The sequence below is a fragment of the Ptychodera flava genome, chromosome 17, assembly GCF_041260155.1.
Source record: "Ptychodera flava strain L36383 chromosome 17, AS_Pfla_20210202, whole genome shotgun sequence".
NCBI lineage: Eukaryota > Metazoa > Hemichordata > Enteropneusta > Ptychoderidae > Ptychodera > Ptychodera flava.
This window is the reverse complement of record NC_091944.1, coordinates 24210871-24230708: the sequence shown is the minus strand read 5'-3', so window position 1 is coordinate 24230708 and position 19838 is coordinate 24210871. Positions and strand designations below refer to the sequence as shown.

The following is a 19838-nucleotide window of genomic DNA, read 5'->3' as shown; positions in this document are numbered from 1 at the left end:
TTTGAGTGACCCCCAGGCCGTAAATAATGATGGCTTCCTAACACTCATTAGGCAAAAAAAAAAAAAAAGAAATGTTTCTGGTCAGGTCTTTCTTTAAAAAATGGTGCGGCGACGCGCATTTTATTTTTTTTTTATTTTTATTTTTTTTCCCCTCAAGGGAGGGAGGGGGGTCAGTTTAAAATTATATTTTTATCAATATAGTCACATGTATACTGTTCATGCAGTCACTGATCATGCCCCCTAAAGAATTTTCTCTTTCTCTTCAGCCATTTTGGTTTGGTGTCAGCCACGGCCGCCGGCCACAAACAGGAAAAAAAAGAGTGACGCGCTGTTGTTCAAGTGACGCGCGCGCTGACCAGAAACATTTATTTTTTTTGGCCTTACCTCAATCCCCAATCCCCATCTCTCTCTCTCTCTCTCTCTCTCTCTCTCCCTCTCTCTCTCTCTCTCTCTCTCTCTCTCTCTCTCTCTCTCTCTCTCTCTCTCCGGATGGTCGTAGAAGGACATACAAATTCTCTTTAAAATATCTTGTCCGTATTTCTTTAATTCCAGGTTCCAGCAGGTTACCAGAATATTTTTGTGCAAGCGCTTTGACGGTTTTAATATATTTCGCTGTGGACATTTTAACAACTTTAAAAAAATGTCACTCGAAGGATTGACATGTCAATGCCGAGTAGTAGATTTACGTTATTTCTAATGTCGTCCGAGTCGAACAAATTTTTCGGCGTTAATTTCACCTGGGTATGTTGTGTCTGGCAGACATTGAAACGGAGGAGGAATGGCCGTGTCTATTTGCACCAATAACAAAAAACGATAAAACAGTAAAACAAAATTGAATAAACACACAAACAAACAAAATAAATAAATAAATAAATAAATAATAAATAAATAAATAAAAGTGGTATGTGTTCTTTTTTAGATGAGGCAGCCAAATTGTTATCGCTGAAATGCACGAGCAAAGCGCATACTAAAGGAGACTTTCGCCTAGCACTTCCAAATGATCATCGATAATGATAGGTCCATCCCCAAAAAGGTAATCATGATGCCGCCTGACGCATCCCTTTGTTCACACGGTGCAAAGTTGGCTATATCAATTACTGACGGTCGTTGCCAGACCTTAGTTTGTGGCGTTGTTACCAAGGCGCTCGTACTAGCAGTTTTGAGTGTACAGTAAACATCCTATAGCTGACTCCGCCGCGTGCGGGAATCGAGCGGCTCAGCAGGCTGAATTCAATACACGTGTTTGTTTGTTTGTTTGTTTGTTTGTTTGTTTGTTTGTTTGTTGATTTGTTTTTGTGTTTTTTACGGCGGTTCAAACCGCGACGCACAAACTCTACAATTTTTCTTTAAGTTAGTTAAGCCCGAGGGGCTCCAATGTTGAAAATTTTGATCAAATACTGATGTCAATACTCTACATTTTCTACAAAATGACGATTCAAATGCAAATTTTGGCTAAACGTGACGCTCGAATCAAAAAGAGAGGTCAAAAGTCTACATATCATGGGGTCGAGGCTTTGCTAAGCTGTCAGAGGACAGGAGGTCACCCCCTCATCCCCAAACTTTATCTATTTTTGGTCGTCCCTTGCGAAAACGAATACTCCTAGGGGGTCACACTTGTTTGTTGACACCACTGACCTTGTGGGATCATGTGATTTCACAAGCATGTGACTCAACCGGTGCACGTGATCAAGCTACGATCACGGACAACACACTGGATTCAAGATCTCAACGGTAGCAGACGTGTTTCTTCGGAGTTCACAACTGTATCGCGTAAGTTGAACGAGAGGATGTGATAGACTAAACTGCTTCGCTGTTTTGAGACTTCGATCGTGTATTAATGTTCTCACGTTGATCTAGGCCCGAGTGATAACTTAGGTCTCCCAGGCTGCTCGGAGTCACTCGATCTCAGTCTCATAACCAACGGATGCGATGGACAAAAGAGTTTGTGCATGTGAAAGTGAAGTTATTTCTTGTGGCTGTAAGGGTGAGGCTCTGAAACCACCGCAATTCAAGTGTATTTTCTAGAGTATTACGCATGTCCTAATCCTTGGACTTGTCTTGATCGATTTAACATGATTCACATGCTTGGGCTCTGGCATGGGGCATGCATGTCACCACTATTGCAGCCTATAGGAAATCTCTATGTACCGGTATATAATAAGTATGCAACCTCGAGTGAACGATTAGCCAAGCCAGAATTGCACAAATGAAATGCATTTCTCCTCAATATTGAAGGGCACGATCATTTACGAGTTGTTTGCACTCTTTCCTTCGGCCTCACGTCTTTGTTGCCATAGTTACATCATGTCCCCTTTTTTGTACATCCATGGTTATCACGGCCTCCACTGCAACCCAGCAAGGAGGTGAAAAAAGGCACCCGGCAAGGCTGCACAGAGGAAACTCGGGACATAGCGAGCTTTTTTATTGTAGGTAACTTGTAATAGTCGTTACAACCCCAGGCATTCGACTCAATGCAAGCATGGATGTACAAAGATAGAAAAGTCTATTTTTGTGCATCCATGATGCAGGCAAACTGTCACTGATGCAACTTACTGGTTGCACCAGTGATAGTTTGCTTGCATTGAGTTGAATGCCTGCAGTCTAGGCTACTATAACCAGGACCTGGGCCCATACCCACTACTGCCACTCCCTCTATAGTAGGGCCTGTAACTGTGACTTTTGATGAATTTTTTCCCTCAATTTTCTTTTTAATGTCTACTGCAGTTTTTGTTCCACTCCCCGCATCATATTGAGGTAGTGTTCAGCGAGTTAACTCAGTGCATGTGTACATGTGTAGACTTAAACATTGTTGTTGTAGACTTGTGAATTCCAGTCTGGATTAGAATTCAAATATAATCAATATCAGCGCCTTTTACATGTATTGACTCTGTATTGACAATTAAGCTGAATAGCATTTTTTTAAAATGTGCTTTTAAGAGTTGAACAAGAAACGCTGGTGAGCGTGAAGAACAAAATTAGTGTTTATTATGTATACTGCACTTACATTTAACAAGTACAGGGGTTATCAAATCACTGCATTGTTATCATCCTAACAAAGTCTGTGAAATCAAACAGGAAATGAGAGTGTACTGTCCAAAGGTTTTGATTGTGTCACCTTTTTGACAGAGTGCATTAAAGAATGCTCCATTACATTTCTAAAACGATGAGTCACCAGTTTGTCCAGAGCAAGTTGTTGACTTCTCGGTGATGAGAAATAGGATGACAAATTCCGAGACCGATCCATGTCAAGTCCTGACCTCGTGGTAGGTGTAATTCACATCTAGAGCAACAAGCATTTCTAGATGGATGGTGGAGGGACTGTGCATGCGAACTAGACTTTATGTATCTGCCCAGAGTATTTATGTTTGCATTTCAATGTGAAGCACTCTCAAACTAAAATTATCATTAGCAGTGATGATGAACAGTGAATTAGCCACAGTTTGAAGGGATTTTAAAGGGACATTAGCTGTAACTTTTGACTAATTTTTCACTACTCTGTTTCAATGTGTCAACTAAAGAATTTAACTTTAATCCGATCATCATAACCAATGCCTGGTGTCCAGCGCTTGCCAACACAGGCTTGTATATGTGAAATGCCATTGTTATTGTTGATCAATGTATTCTAGTCCGGACCTGAATACAAAATTTAAACAATAACAATGCAGATTACACTCATATAGGGTATATTTATGAGCTAAATATTAGGAATTTCTTCATGGTTGAGGGATTCAAACCAGAAACTGCAGATGATACACAGAACAAACAAAATTAAAAAAATGACCAAAGTTACAGCTAATGGATCTTTAAGTCATTGAAAGAGTAGGCGTTAACTGCAAATGGATTTGTGGCCCGGCAGGAGATATCTTAGGCTTATACCTATACATGTGGAAGTAATTTCTAATATTTGGTTTGCTGAGATCAGAGGTTAGGTATTCAGAGCTATACAGTATGTGAAACTTCATGACTTGTCAGGGCAAGTGTTTTCCGCAAAAGTAAGCCGTTGAAAACTTCATTTACATGTAACTCGATAAGCTTTAAAATGAACCCCCCACAAGTGGTAGGTCAAAAGAATATTTGTAAAAGTTTGAGAGTCTGACTATCTATCCTCGAGGTGCGTGCTACCTTAAAAAGTACAGGTAAAGGGGTGGAGTACAGGTATGTATATACTTCCAGCTGTAAAGGGGTGGATTATGCTTGGGCCTAGGCTGTGCCTGATACCACATCGCGGTCTATTTGAACAAAGCTCTCCCTGACACAATGGTCACTTTCCATGATGCAGCGTTTTACTCTACAGCTCACTTGAACTTTGAACTCTCGTTGAAATGGGGGAGTGACTGTCACATGACTCTGTGTATGCATCGTGTAAGGAAAGTGGTTTTCATACTTTTGCTTGGGTAGATTTACAGCTGAGGTAACTAAGATGGTACACCCCTTTCAGGGTGAACCAACCAAAGTGCGAAAGATCAGTAGCTTGAGGGTACTCCTTTTATTCTTTCTGGCAGGAAACTCCCTTAGCTTGAATAATGGTTTCTGAAATCTGGTCACTGACTACAGCAGGAGTGTCAGAAATGTTGAAGTTTTGATGAGAGATTTTTTCCATTGAGCAGAAAATGTTGCAATATTTTTCATAATTCAGATTACAGCTGGGCTGCAGTCATTGTATATTTAAGCAATAAAGCACACCCAGCGACGGTATACCACTCGATTTTGACCAGTTCACGACATATATGCATGAGCGATAGCGAGTGCATATATGGAGTTATTGGTCAAAATCGAGTGCATATATGGAGTGACTGGTCAAAATCGAGTGGTATACCGTCGCTGGGTGTGATTTATTGCTAGTATATCATAACAGTATATTGAAATTCTGGCGAGGAACATCAAAAACGGATTTTGCTTAATCTAGAGCTCGCACGTATGCCAGCCATGGTATTGTCTCGACCAATCAGATCACTGTATTTGCACCATAATTTACTGGTATGATACAATCAAGCAACAAACTACATCCAGTGACAGTATGCCACAAGATTTTTGCCTATTCATGACATCGCTATCCGTCATGCATGTATGAAGTGAACTAGTCAAAAACGAAGTGGTATACTGTCGCTGGGTGTGATTTATTGCTATTATATCATAACAGTTTATTGAAATTCTGGCATGGAATGTCAAAAAAGGATTTTTTCTCTGGCCGAGAGCTTGCGCATGGTGTATTGCGAATATACCACACCTCTTTATCGCATCTCGACCAATCAGATCGCTGTATTGCACCATCAATATACTGGTATGATATAATTGTGTAAAAAATGTGGTGTGGCTCTTGATCCTTTCCAATGTACTTAGCATACCAATTTATCATTCACAGCTCTAAGAACTGTAGCTATAGGTATACTTTCTGCATCCATAGAGCAAAACAGTCAAAATTAGAAAATTGCAATGCATTGCTCAAAGGAAACTGCTTACAGTTAAACAATTAACTCAAACATATCAAACTGATATGTTTCTCTGAAAATTTCTCCTTTCCATTTCAGAACATGAAGGTTCTGGTTATCTTGCTGACCTTGGCTGTTGGTCTGAGCCAAGCTAAACCATACTACGGAGCACTGACAGGCAAACTTATCGACTACATCAATTCCATCAACACAACATGGAAGGTTTGTACTATCTGTTGAAATACTTGTACATAGCACCAGCTGCTTTTGGCAGTAAAGCATGTTCCATATCTTTCGTAGCATTTCAAGTGTGTGACAGGGAATGTCACAATGTGTTGCATGTCGTGTTATGGTACGTTCAGTCCATTACAGGCCTCCAGGACAGATATTTACACTGTAGATTCTCAAATTTTTACAATATTGTAATGGTATGTTGATGATGAGGTTTGCTTTGAAACTCATGGAGTACATGTAATTACTTTTGACAGTTTTATATTCGTAAAAATGAAAAATGTATGGTCTCCTTTTGTAATAATACAGGGAAAACAGCTATAATTTTGTATATCAAATATCAGTAAATACTTGGTAATTATTTCTGTAGTACCAAAAGCTGCACTACAACCCCTGATTTACAATCTCAGTTTTGAAAGAAAATGGTTGAAGTTTCCTTATCGACAAATTGAGTAAAAGTTAAAATCTTCCTTCTTTAAGGTGCATAATACATTAATACTAATGTTGCATATACTTCATCAAACCAGGCTGGCGTTAACTTCGAAGGTGTCTCTGTGAAGTATGTCAAGGGTCTCTGTGGTGCCTTGAAGGAGGATCCAAGCAAGAAACTTCCAGTGAAAGTCCATCCGCTCAACGTTCTTCTTCCAGATACCTTCGATGCCAGACAACAATGGCCAAACTGTCCAACCATCAAAGAGGTCAGAGATCAGGCATCATGCGGTTCGTGCTGGGTGAGTACGTAATAAATGATCAGGATTAGCTGCATCATTTTGGCTTTTTTTAGTTCACATTTGGTATATCTATATATATACACCAAAGAAAGCTTATATGTTAGGTTGTCTTCTGTTGGATTTGTTAAAATTGTGGTGAAATTTTCGTATGTTTATTTTTGGGGCAATTTTGTATTCTTGGTCATAAAAATTTTCTCTGAATTAATTTTTCTGATTGCTTTTAAACTTGGTATGCATGTACCAAATCCATCACCAAAGATGATATTTTCAAAGACAATGATGTGTAATGAGCGGAATAAAAAAATACTCTCCAAAGTTTGGGTGATGTGCTTTTGGTAAGCAAAATGCAAAAAGATACATATAATGGGGCTTTACTCATATTGCTAAAATAGTGAATAAATAAATAAATAAATAAATAAATAAATATATGTAAATACATAAAGAAAACTAAATACAGAAAGGAAATAAAGTCAATACACTCTTTGGAATAGATGAATGAATAAAAAAATGCTACAAATAAATAAACTATTAATATTAACAGAGGCTTGACATGGTGTCAGCTGCTGTACATGTTCATAGCAAGAGTCGCATGTTGAAATACCAGAGTTAATGTTTGATTAAATTGTACAGCAGAGGTATTGTACCAAACACGTAGTGTCAAAGAACACTACCTACATGTAAGCTCATTATGTAGAGGGACATAAACACTGGTATTTCGTGAATAACATTTTTATTCACCTTTTGATGTCAACTTTCACAAGAAAAGACGGAAGTGTTTTCCGTATGCCTATGGCATAATTTGCATGCAGATTAGAAATAAGTACATTGCCTCTGCCACACACACAGAATGAAAATTTCAACCTTCGTAGTGCAGTGCACCTGAAGAAATTGCTCTGAGAATCGTAGTTCAGCAGAACAATTTCACCTAAATTCACAGGTTCTGGATTGGTCTTATGCACTATCTGACGTGCTGATTGTGAGATGTATAATTTTGAAAAAGAAAAATTTAGTGAGATTTCGTCTTGTTTTCCTGGTGTTTTTACATAAAAAAATTGGTAGTTCAAAGGTCAACTAGTGTCTAATTTCACCCAAAGTCATTGGGCTGCATGTCAAAGGTCAATCACGGTCCCTTGTGGACGGACTGTGGGTCAATGGACTCCGCAACCTCTGGTACTGAAATTTTACAGAACAGTGAACCTCTACAGCTTGCAGACCCAGATATAATTATCAATCTTCTAGAGATGGTCTCAATAATCACATTACACAGTCTGTTCAAACTGTAGCTGTTTCAAATGTCTTCCTCTTGAAGGTGCAGGCAGCTGAAGATCCCAATTAGATTTTTATTTTATTTTATTTTATTTTATTTGTTCATCAACAGCGCCATCAGGCAGCCACTTACAGACAAGAAAATAAAGAAAAGGATAAAATACACTAAAATTTAAACAAACAAAAAAGTACCCTAAACATCAAACAATGACAAAAACAAATTAACATGTCTTTTAAAAGTTGAATGAGATTCTTCAAAAACATCAACATCGCAAACCTTATCAATAAAAATCATTAAAAAGTCGTGACGTACGTCCAGTCAGGCCATTTTTGTAACATCAACTCTACAGTAAGGGATGTGTAATAGAGGTCTATGTCTAGCAGAGTATCTAGGTACGCATAGACCATAAAAACCTGTACAATCTGTAGAGTCATAAGAAGATAAAAGGCATTTACGCACAAACATACAATCAAATAGTTTCCTACATAAGAATAAAGGTTGAATTTTAAAAAGATTACAGAGCAAGTTATAGTCACAATTACACCAAGATGAAGAGTCACTGTGACATCCCTGTTTATGATGTAAATATCTAAGAAAACGTTTCTGAATTGACTCAATACAGTTTACCTGACTGTCAGAAATTGAATTGAAAATAACTGTACTATATTCTAAAATTGGACACACCATAGTAATGAACAGATGTCAAAGGACAGCAACTTGAATGATCAAATTAAAATTGCGTTTAATGAGACCAATTATGCGATTGGCTTTACCTACAATAGAGTCAATGTGATGAACAAAAGTGAGTTTGGAATCAAAAATGATACCCAAATCCTTAATGTGAGAAACATGATCGAGCAAACAATTATTCACATGGTAATTAAACTTAATAGGTTTCTTTTTTAACAACCAATCAATCATTTTCTGAACAACCAATCAAAATATCAGTTACAATTTATCTGGAGTGAATGTTTTTCAAGAGTTCCAAAATATACACCCCTGAAATCTGACAAATTTTCAGTGCCTGTAACAGGCCCTGTAAATTCAACACTGACACACAACTGTTTGTACACCAGTATTTCAGTCATGTGGTCACAGCACTGGATACATTCAGAAATTACATCACTGTATACATGCCTCTAATACTTGGCCTGATACAGATCTGTTCATACACCCCTGATATCTGACCAATTTTACAAGTCCTGTAACAGAGGCTATTTATTAGGGACTGTTAGAGGTACTGATCAGATCCTGTTACAGGCATGTACTGAAATCTTCCTATAGTTTTCTTGCTGTGTTGATAGGTTTCATATAATAATAAGAATAAACTATGAAGAGAGAAGAAATTTTCAACAACAAATCAGGACTCAATTTTGGACCAAATCTTGGTCACATATACAATTAATTTAACCCTTTGAGTGCCAAAGTCTATTTTTTACCCTTAATAAAATAAACCTGAGCCAATTTTTCCCAGATTTTTGCCAAAATTTTAAGAAAAAACTGTAGCGAATGAAATAAAATGCCCATTTGGTCCAAAATTATCAAAAAAATTACAGAAAAATTCATAAAAATTTGCAAAATGTTGCACTAAAATTTTGGCGGGAAAAATTACAACGTTCAAAGGGTTAACAGAGAGATCTATTTTTACCACCTAGGCATTTGGAGCAGTCGAAGCAATGAGTGACCGTTACTGCATTGCATCCAATGGTCAGGTGAACGTCCATGTGTCCGCAGAAGATTTGCTGTGCTGCTGTGGATTCCAGTGTGGTGATGGGTGAGTGTTAATTATACAGCTGACAAAAACTTGATAGATGTGATTTTCTTCCATCCCTCAGATTCTCTCAGACCTACTGATACCTACTTTCGCATCTGTGTAATCATGAGTTTCCTGCATGTCCCATAATATGCCATCATGCATAAAACCAGACACACGGATTGAGCTATTATAATAGTAAGTGTGAAAGATATTCTCTCAATTGTTTAGTGCCTTTCAAGAAGTCAAAGTCTTGAAGGTACTGCAGTATGGGAAGTATACATTATTACATACCCAAAATGTGGAACCTCACACACCAATAGGATTGAATGGTAACTTGTTGATGATGTAGCGGGCCACATACATGTAGTCATTAAAGTGATGTGGAACTTTCTCAACTTGACTTAAATAATAATAGCACTTTATTTGTGTATAAAAAAACCAAAAATACCATGGAATTCAGGGTGGAACCGCAGAGCTCGGACCAAAAACAATTAACGTATGACACATGGACACCAAAAGGTAGCACTGCAGCTCGTTTAAAAGTCCAACAGCTGTTGGATAAAAACTACGGTATTTTTGAAACAGTTGGTTTTTGTCCTGATCGATCCATAACCTTATGGCAACAACCTTACGGCAACAAATCTTACCGAATAACTACATGTTTTACATAGAAAAGCCGGTTTTTTAGAAAAATTATGCAGAAAAATTTGCTAACCCACTTAACATTGATTTAGATATAACAGTGTGTCATTTTATGATTAAAATTGTTCTTATTTTTCAACTGATTTTTGTCTATCAACAGAATCAAGGAAATAAAGCATATGATTGTCATTTGCAAATGAACCCAACAATTTTGAGTGAAAACAATATAAGAGAGGCATGTAATGAAAACAGTATTGTTCAAACAAGGTACAATGCAACCTCAATGCAGGAGACCATTTGCCCTCCTGAAGGTCACCTGTCTGCCCTCAAGTACAAAGTGCCTTGTTTGGGCTATAATATATGCGGGGGATGTAGCAGAGGATTAAGTGTATTCAAATGACCTGGCCAGGGTATTTTATTCATCAGTATATGACCCTTTATGGTGAATAATGTGTTTGTCTGAAATACACAATACATAAGCATCCACACATTCTACAACCTACTCTTCCATCAGTGGTGAAAGTAGCCGTGGCCGCAAAACTATCAATAAACAATATTTTTGGGGTGAACAAACAAACTATTGTCATTGCAGCTGTACGTGAACTCATTCTTGTTGAAACTGTACTGCACACAAACATTGACTCACCAGAACTGCGTCAATTTTGAATTTAGAGACAGACCACTAACCTTTCCAGATTATTCTCTCCCCTAACCCCCTTTCCCTCATCAAGGAGTCATACTTGTCTACTGAAAACAATGAGATTTTGGTCATGATTAACACTGATGTGTCCCTATCTGTCAGGACAAAGGAAGCCAAAACGAACTTCTGTACCAGACATACATGTACAAGTATTGGTACAGATGGCTAGCTAGTCAAGATAGAATGCACATCAGGATCACATACAGACTCTCAAAGTGCAACAATACTTGTTTTGTACCATTTGTAGGAGCTCATTTTGAAGCTCATTGAGCAAATAACGTTTCACAGTGTAATTTTTTTGGAAATCGAAAATTGAATTTTTACCCACAGGGTTACAAATAGCGGCATTTCCAGTGTTCTGGTAAATTATTGGTTCGTCTAACAGTAGTACCAAATGTTGGGCGGTGACCCCTTAGTTTAATTCGTGATTTTGACTGGGATTTGTTGAAAGTTTTCCTAGCAAAAGCTTAAGTCTTCAACTTTGGAGGTGCGTACAACCTTTTAGCTACCCTCGGCTTACATTTTTGAGGGCAGGAGAGAGGACTACCCTTCTTGTCCAAGGAGGGGCAGTGAGAGAGGTTTTTTGAAATGAGTGTATTTCCCAGATAAGGGTACATTTGTATGCATATACATGTTGCTTTTTAGCTTATCAAGGAATGTTTAGTAAACATTTATTTCATGTAGGTGCAATGGTGGCTTTCCAAGTGGCGCATGGGAATACTGGGTCAACACAGGTCTTGTATCTGGTGGTCAATACGGCACCAAACAGGGATGCTCTCCGTACACACTCCCACACTGCGATCACCATGTGTCAGGCAAATACCAACCCTGTGGAGATATTGTACCAACACCAAAATGTGTCAAGTCTTGTGAGGAGGGCTACAATGTCACGTATGAAAACGATAAACATTTCGGTAAGTTTTGCAAATTCTTCTGGAGATCAAAACTTCTTTGTTTGTGCAGAAAACAAGGTCAGATTTAACATTGTCTGCACCTTAGATTGGAAGAATGTTGTTATTTTAACATTAGGACATCAGAAATGAATGTGCTCCATCTCAGATTAGCCAAATGGGTTGATGAATTTGGTCAGTACTATATTATGTCACTTCTGAAGTCAGTGCCGGCTTTGTTAGCCATGGAGAGACTTCCATGTTGAAGTGCCAACATTCAAATTGTTGTGTCTTAGAGTAGTGATGCTTGTTTAGCTTGAGCTGATGTAAATCGTTTTTGAAAGATCACTGACTCAAAATGCAGACGATTGTATAAGACAGCTGCAGCATGTTTTAGTATGGCCAGTTGTAACTTGTCAATTTGATTGAATGGAGGGACGTCGAAATCTGAAAATCGCCACTGAGGGCGCTATTTTTACCACTGGCCTTGCCCAGTGTTTCATCCAGGATGGCATCAACAAGGGGCAATTTTCCCCTTTACCAGAATATTTAGGGGGATTTCACCACATCATGGGTTCTACTTTTATCTCTAAGGTGTGACTAGCAACTCTGTCAGATTTTATCTGATCCAAATGGAACTCTGTCTGTCAGTCAATTTTATTGGTTTACTTATTAGACAACAGAAGCAAACAAAACTATAGAGGTGTCCTTTTCTTTGTCAAGAGAATCTATCATGTTGAATATTTTATTGCAAAGAAAATTAACAATTTACTGTATCATTTGAAAAAGTGGCAACCCCTATCACATTATTTATATTAACCAGCAAAATGTCACTTATATGCCAATTTTTGACTGTATCTATTCTCTATTTATTCATCTATCTATTTATTGAACGGGAAAAAAAATCAATGGATGTAATGTGAATAATTAATGCACACCCAATAAAACATTGCAAAATATAAAAAAGGTGTGACTGGCAACCATTTGGGGGGGTGGGGCTGGGTTAGCTCCCTTAACAAATTATGAGGAGATACCAACATTTCAATAGAGGGGGAATCCCCCATCTCCCTGTCTGGATGAAACACTGTTTGCCATCCTGAAAATTGAGTCAGCAGTCAAGAGGACATTGGCCTAACATCTGTCAATGGGATTTATTCTGTGGAATGTTCTGTGGTGGCCTAATGTTGGGCATTATGTTACAGGGATTAAGCCATACAACTGCATTATGGATAGGGATTAAGCCATACAACTGCATTATGGGCAAATTCTTTGTGTCTTGTTGTTATTCTTTAATTTTCGTTTTATTTTTATGCACACAAGACATGTAGAAGTGGTGCTTTTTGATTTGTTCTTTTCATCCTAAGCATTGCTTGTATTGTCATGTTTTAAATTTCAGGTTCAACATCGTACGCTGTGAGTTCTGATGTCAATCAGATTATGACAGAAATCTACAAGAATGGCCCCGTCGAGGCTGCCTTCACAGTGTATGCAGACTTCCCAAGCTACAAGAGTGGTACGTAAAACTTTACCAAAGACTGATATCCAAAAAAAACCACAAATGTCCAATACTAGAGAATGTAGATTATTGCTAGGCCAATGACACTGTTCTGTTTGTTAAGCTGGCTCAGGGGATTTCTACATTGAGCTTTGTCAGATGATCCGTTCAGACAGATGTCGTAAACAGCTGGCAAACAACTGCTCCTTTTGCTCTCTGGTTATACTGTTCTTCTGTCATATCATCAGAAACATCAGAAATAATGATATTTTCAAGTTGCTTTGGAAACCTTATCCCAAAGACACCACAGTTTTCATTGTTACAGAGAAATCATTACACTGAGAATTATCACAGGCTGTCTGGTATGAGACAATTTCTGTGATTGGTCTGTTATGGTTGAAGTTCTCTGGAAAATCATGGCATACATTTACACGTTTGTTGCTAAATATAGCTTGTCACGTGCGACATTGGACACCGCTGCTTGAAATGCAGACAGTAGTAGACAGTTATTGGCGGTTGTTGTAGTTGGAGCAGTTAACAGTTGCCTGTTAAGTTGTATTTCTGTCATCCTCGAATGGGTAGCTTACAAATTTAAAATGCAATCTAAATTTGCAGACAACTATTTATTTTTGCATATTAATGAGAGAACAGTGATGTAATTTGCATATCGCCCTATTGTACCTACTGTAGTTTGATCTGTGCGCATACAGGAGTATTTCTCATCATGTCTGAGTATCACCATACATGTACACTTAACAGAGTTTGCTGTACTTCTTGTGTGTTTCAGGCGTCTATCAACATGAATCAGGTGAGGCTCTGGGTGGTCACGCCATCAAGATCCTTGGATGGGGCACTGAGGACAACACACCTTACTGGCTGGTTGCCAACTCCTGGAATGAAGACTGGGGAGATCAAGGTATTTTACGCTTATAGTTGTATTTCCACAGATTAGTATCGTGGATAACTCTTTACCTTTCAATAGTTTCTCAGCTCAGTAGTTTTGTCAGGTGCAGGGTTATTGTTAGACTAAAAGATCCATCGCTCAAGGGCGCCCTCTACATTCCACCCTCAGGCGACAGATCTTTCAGTGTAGGTTATTGTTGCAGTGTATTCTCATCAAAGTATGATGAAATTCCCAGTATAGTATTAAGTGTCTACAGTTGACACGAGTTGATCTATAACTTTTTAACATTGATAACTGATTTTGTGCAGAAAATCGGTCATTGACCATAACAGTGCACATCAGTTGTACTGTCTTGTTGCAAAGCCAAATACTGGGTATTTCTTGGTGCTTTTGATGTTGCTCCCTTTTAGCTGGACACTGAGCGTACGATTGATTTCTCATTAATCTTTTGATGGCTGTTTTACCACAAAAATATTCTATTCCAACAAGGGAGATAAACTCTATCTGAGTTCCCTTTCCTACTTTCCTAGTTGCCTATCCATTGGAATATCGTTGAACATGCCCTGGTATATTAATAAGGTAAAACATGCTTTAAAATATTAAGCTTCAAACTGTTGCTCTAACTTACTTTAACCAACTTTCCACTGTTAGCTTTCTTAATCAAGAATGAAAATTAGGGATCACCCTACAAACTTTTAGATTTTGAGAGTCAAATTACTTAAGTTCACCAATATTTGAACTTAACTTTTAACCCAACTCTGAAGGAAAAAAAAAATTGATTTTTCAAAAAGTAAAAACGTGAAACTTTACCTCACTTCATAAGCTTTAAAACAAATCCATACACAGAGCAGATCAGAGAGCATCTTAAGAATTTGACTGACTGAAAACTGCCCAAGGCAGATTCTACCTTATTTTCCATTCACTAAATATATTGCTTACTAATTTAGAATGTGCCTCAGGGACATTGAACTCTCAAATTTTACAATATTCTTTTGGTGTACCCCTTGTGGGGGCTTATTTTCACAGGCGCTCCTTAGCTGGGTAGTCTGCTAAATAGATCGATTTTCGGCTCGATCTATCGATCCCGTAGTCGATATGCCCGCCACTGCAACCTACATGTAAATACTCACAAGGTGTGCAACAGAATCACTCAAAAAACCACACCACCTGATTTGTCAACTGGCCGTGCGCTCACACAAAACATTTAGAACTACACTCCCATATACCTACATGTAGTTGGATCACAAATTTAACCACCTCCTCAAAAATCGAATTGATGAACGTGTTACTCGCATCGTCTTGAAGAAATAGGCCATGTTTTGAGGCCAAGCGCAGCTAAACATGGCTTGCAGAATGATTCTACCATATACCGTCATTTATTCTACAGCTGATTGGCTAATCAACGACCAAATCGAAGGTCACAGCAATACGTCACTGGTGATGTATAGTTGAACCAATCAGCGGTTAGAAGATATGACATCATATGGTAGAATCATTCTGAAGCTTAGGCCGTTGTTCAGCTGCGCTTTGGCCTCAAAACAAGGCCTATTTCTTCAAGACAATGCGAGTAACATGTTCATCGGCGTGATTTTTGAGGAGATGGTTAAATTTTGTGATCCAACTAGGTATATGGAAGTGTAGTTCTGAATGTTTTGTGTCAGCACACGGCCAGTTGACAAATCGGGTGGTGTGTTTTTTTTGAGTGATTCTGTTGCACACCTTATGAGTATTTACATGTAGGTTGCAGTGGCAGGCATATCGACTACGGGATCGATAGATCGCGCCGATAATCGATCTATTTAGCAGACTACCCAGCTAAGGAGCGCCTGTGCTTATTTTGAAGCTTATGGAGTAATATAGATTTCACCGACTTGCTTTTTGTAAAGGTCAAGAATTTATGTTCACACACAAGGATAACACAGGGATGTCTGCCATTTTGAATGTGAAACATCAATAAATATTGGGTAATCTGTTTCTCTGGTACAAAAATTTGCATGATGACCCCCTATTTTTTATTGTGATTTTGAAGAGAATGCGTTTGAAAAGTTAACTTTAGGAAATTTTGAGTAAGTTTATCTTTTATCTACAAAGTTGCAAAACTTTAACCCCTTGACTACCTATGGCCCCGGATATATCCGGCGCCATATTGAATTACCATATACCTTGAGTGCCGGAAATATCCGGCACAGTTAAATAGACGTATTTCCTTCGTTTTTGTCGCTAAAAATCCCATAATTTTGGCGTCGGCACGTAGCGCGACTAAGATTGATGTATTCCGATCTGGCCTATTGTGATTGCGCCCCCAGTACGTCTGAGTATGGCCAAAATCCGGAAGCAAATGTCGTGACCCATGACCTTGACCCTGAAAGGTCAGGTTGATCACAGAAGCTTTGCGCTGATTGTTTACAGTTTTCAGAAGTACGGACGATCGGGAAGATGTTTATGGTTTGTTTTTTTAATGAAGTGAAATGTTTTTTTATTTGAAAACAAATGATTTATATGTAAATATGTTCTATGAACAGCAATATTCGAGAATGAAACAAGAGGAAATACAATTTTTAGCTCATATTGGTTTTATTTACTATAAGCCAGTGAAATTTTATAGCAGCCATATTATCAATATGACTGGTCACATGACTGGTCATGTGTTTGGTCATGTGATATGTTGTTCCCTAAAATGTTATTTTAAATATTGTGAATTATTTTTGATAAATCATAACCATTTTAGATGCATGTTTCTGCAAGGAAGACATAAAGCAGGTGTTTACAAATATAAAATGTGTTGATTTTCAAATACAGAATCATGTCAGATGCTGATGTTTGTGGTTCATTTACTCTGCCTTTTGTGAGAAAAATCTTAAATAGGTACATCTATAAATAAAGTAAAGGGTAGTTATTATTACATATATGTAAAGACAATGCCATGAAAATTGCAACTGTATTCAAATTTGCGTCATTTTATGGATTCAAAACACGTCCTGATGCTTCAAATATTCATATTCTTTGCCAACTCTGGTCACATGATGTGTCATGTGATCAGTCACGTGACCTGGAAATACAAAACTTATGTATGAAAAAATGGGAAATTTCATGCTGATTCAGAAAATATATGGTTTATTGGTACTTACTTCATTTTTACTCTAAGCAGTGTTCATGCAATGACCACACCCAAGATTTTATCAATATTTACATAGGGGGCCTGGTATATAGGAATACATTGGCCTTGGTAGTCAAGGGGTAATAATTGTGGAGGATTGAGATGACAGCAGTTCATTGATCGCATTCCTCCTTCTTTCAGTCTTCTTCAAGATTCTCCGAGGAAAAGATGAATGTGGCATTGAGGGCCAGGTTGTTGCCGGAACACCAAAAATGTAGATTTCGCGCTTTGTGTTGATTCCACATTTACATAGGCATATAATATTCAGCACAGTCTTTCTCATAGTTACTCAGTGTCTGTAATTGCAACAAATCCACCTCACAAATCACAGGTGATACTACTCTCCGCCTTAATGAGGCAGCTATCTTCATTGCGTGATTCATGGTCAGAACAAATGTAACATGTCCACATGAAAGCAAAATCCAAAGGTTGATGGAATATGCATCATTAAAATGTAAGATACATCAGTGAATGTGCTAACCAGGTAGAAATCGTCTTCGGAAAATTTCATTGATGTAAAAAATGAAACGCAAAGTTTGAGAATTCCCACAAAACAATCCAGTAATATCAACCAGAATGGCATTTCCTATCAGCTAACTAAACAATCAAACACTTCCAATATTGCGTCTGCTTTGCAATGATCGCTTACTTACATTGTTGGTAACTTTATCAAAACACTCTCAGAATGAGACACACACGGACATTTGTGGTCAGGTGTTGATTGCCCATATGCAAATTACAGTGTTGAAAAGAGATGTTGAGGGCGCCAAGCTGTAGCAAATTAAAAAATGAAGAGATATCACCCTCATGTACTCAGGAATGCATTTCCAACACGATGTATCGTCATGTGATATGCTGACCAGGTCACAACAAAGAACATTTTGGCATTTTCCACGCCCACAAGCAGATAAATTTTTAATATTTTATACATGATGCGCAGCTAATATATTGTAAAAAAGAAGGTCGATCACTTCTTTCTGAAATTTAACACAGCTTTTTCAGCTGGCCTCCTACTTTCTAGGAAGTATGTGAACATTAAACAGTGTGAAACAAATGTTATTGTGATGACATTGCTGTTTTGAAAGTCTTTGATGTTCTGGAAATTAAATACTGTAACTGACTTTGAGTAATAAATTGCTGCAAAGGAATACATGCGTCTCAGTATGAGTATTTCCTATAGCTTGTTTAGGATTTTTGGATAACGTCAGCAGCATGCGTTCATTATCGACCTTTTTATGTCTAGACGATATGCAGTGTCTTGGGTTCTGAATGTGCGTTGACTCTTGTGATTGTGTCTGTCCGTTGTGACTAAATCTGGCCACGACAGACAGGTCAAGCTCTGTCTTCATCTATAGGTGCATTTCAGACTACCATAGAGAATCTCATTTTGGCACCAAGTTTCAAACTCGCAGCTTTTACGGTGCAAAACACCGAGAGCGTAATTTCTTTTCAATGCTGTTTGTTTGTCAGCATTGAACTCTCAATATGTGGCACCGACTCGCCCAGCAAAGAGTGGTCTCCAAAAACGAAATAGTCACATCACCACCTTTTAAAAATGCGGTTCAAGTTGGACCACTGCACCCTTCGAACAGCAGAATTTCAGTTATCCATATAAACACACACGCACAGCCACATATGCGACAAGCATGTAAGGACAATCAAAGTACTTCTTGTAAGCGCCCAGTTTAGCTTAAGACAGCCTGAATCAGAGACCGATCTTTCTACTGGCAGAGCTATAGTGAAAAAAAAAATTACTAGACGCATGATACCATGTGCAAAATTGGATAATCACATTACACAGGAAACATCTTGTCATGTTTACAAGTATGTTTCATCATGACGTGTGCTACGATGTTTCATGTGTAATATGACTAGCCAATGGAATGTACAGGTGTTATTGATTTCTTACACTTTCGCCTCAACTCTGGCATGTGCATTGTAGGTAGCACCTGAGGCTAAGTAAAAAAACATGTGATTCCGGTAACGTTTACAAAAATTGGGTAGGTAGATCCCAGGATTTTTTCCTTTTTAGCTCATATTTGGTATGTATATAAATACCAAAAAGAGCTTATATGGTGAGTCAGTGGCGTCTGTCTGTATGTATGTATGTATGTATGTATGTATGTATGTGCGGATGTATGTCCGTCACACGCAAAAGCTCCCAAACCGCCGCACCTACCATCACAGTATTTGGTGTACAGGTAGACCCAGGGGTTGAGATGTGACATTGTTCAAATGAACATATCAGTGTCAAAAATATGCAAAAGAGGTAAGAAAAAGGGGAAATTCTGCAAATGTGCGGGAGTGGTGGCATTAACTGAAACAGCCCACACATCTGAGTTGGAGATTCTGTAATCTCTAACCTAGTACCTATTTGTATGCAGTGTACCTATTATGCAGTGTAGGAGTGGTGGGAGTGACTGAAACAGGCTACTCCACTAACCTTCAGTCATTTCCCGTCATTGTTCATGAACTGATACATATTGGCAGACCTGCTGAAACCATGAAGGACTGTGTTGAAACATTCCTCTGCCAAGCCTGTTCCTAAAGTTGACCTCCAGTACCTAAAGTTTCAGACCTTATTTACTTTTGTCATTCTTGTTTTTCTGGTTTAAATATTTCTTGATGAACCAATT

At 38.2% G+C, this 19838-nt stretch overlaps 1 protein-coding gene across 1 annotated transcript; it reads left to right on the top strand.

Annotated features, from left to right (window-relative positions):
* Window positions 1–1630: 1630 nt before the first annotated feature.
* Window positions 1631–18350, top strand: LOC139115838 (cathepsin B-like). Its single transcript, XM_070678222.1, has 8 exons — window positions 1631–1770; window positions 5529–5651; window positions 6188–6391; window positions 9314–9432; window positions 11441–11670; window positions 13043–13159; window positions 13929–14057; window positions 17344–18350. The coding sequence occupies exons 2-8, from the start codon at window positions 5532–5534 to the stop codon at window positions 17418–17420; spliced, it is 996 nt and encodes a 331-aa protein (XP_070534323.1). The 5' UTR covers window positions 1631–1770; window positions 5529–5531; the 3' UTR covers window positions 17421–18350.
* The last annotated feature ends 1488 nt before the right edge of the window (window positions 18351–19838 follow it).

What these genes read in the sequence shown, in the direction of transcription:
- LOC139115838 (XM_070678222.1), top strand. Translation starts at nt 5,532, where the DNA reads ATGAAGGTTCTGGTTATCTTGCTGACCTTGGCTGTTGGTCTGAGCCAA. An exon ending in CCATCAACACAACATGGAAG is followed by an intron (nt 5,652 to 6,187) that starts GTTTGTACTATC and finishes TCATCAAACCAG; the next exon opens with GCTGGCGTTAACTTCGAAGG. An exon ending in CTTCCCAAGCTACAAGAGTG is followed by an intron (nt 13,160 to 13,928) that starts GTACGTAAAACT and finishes TGTGTGTTTCAG; the next exon opens with GCGTCTATCAACATGAATCA.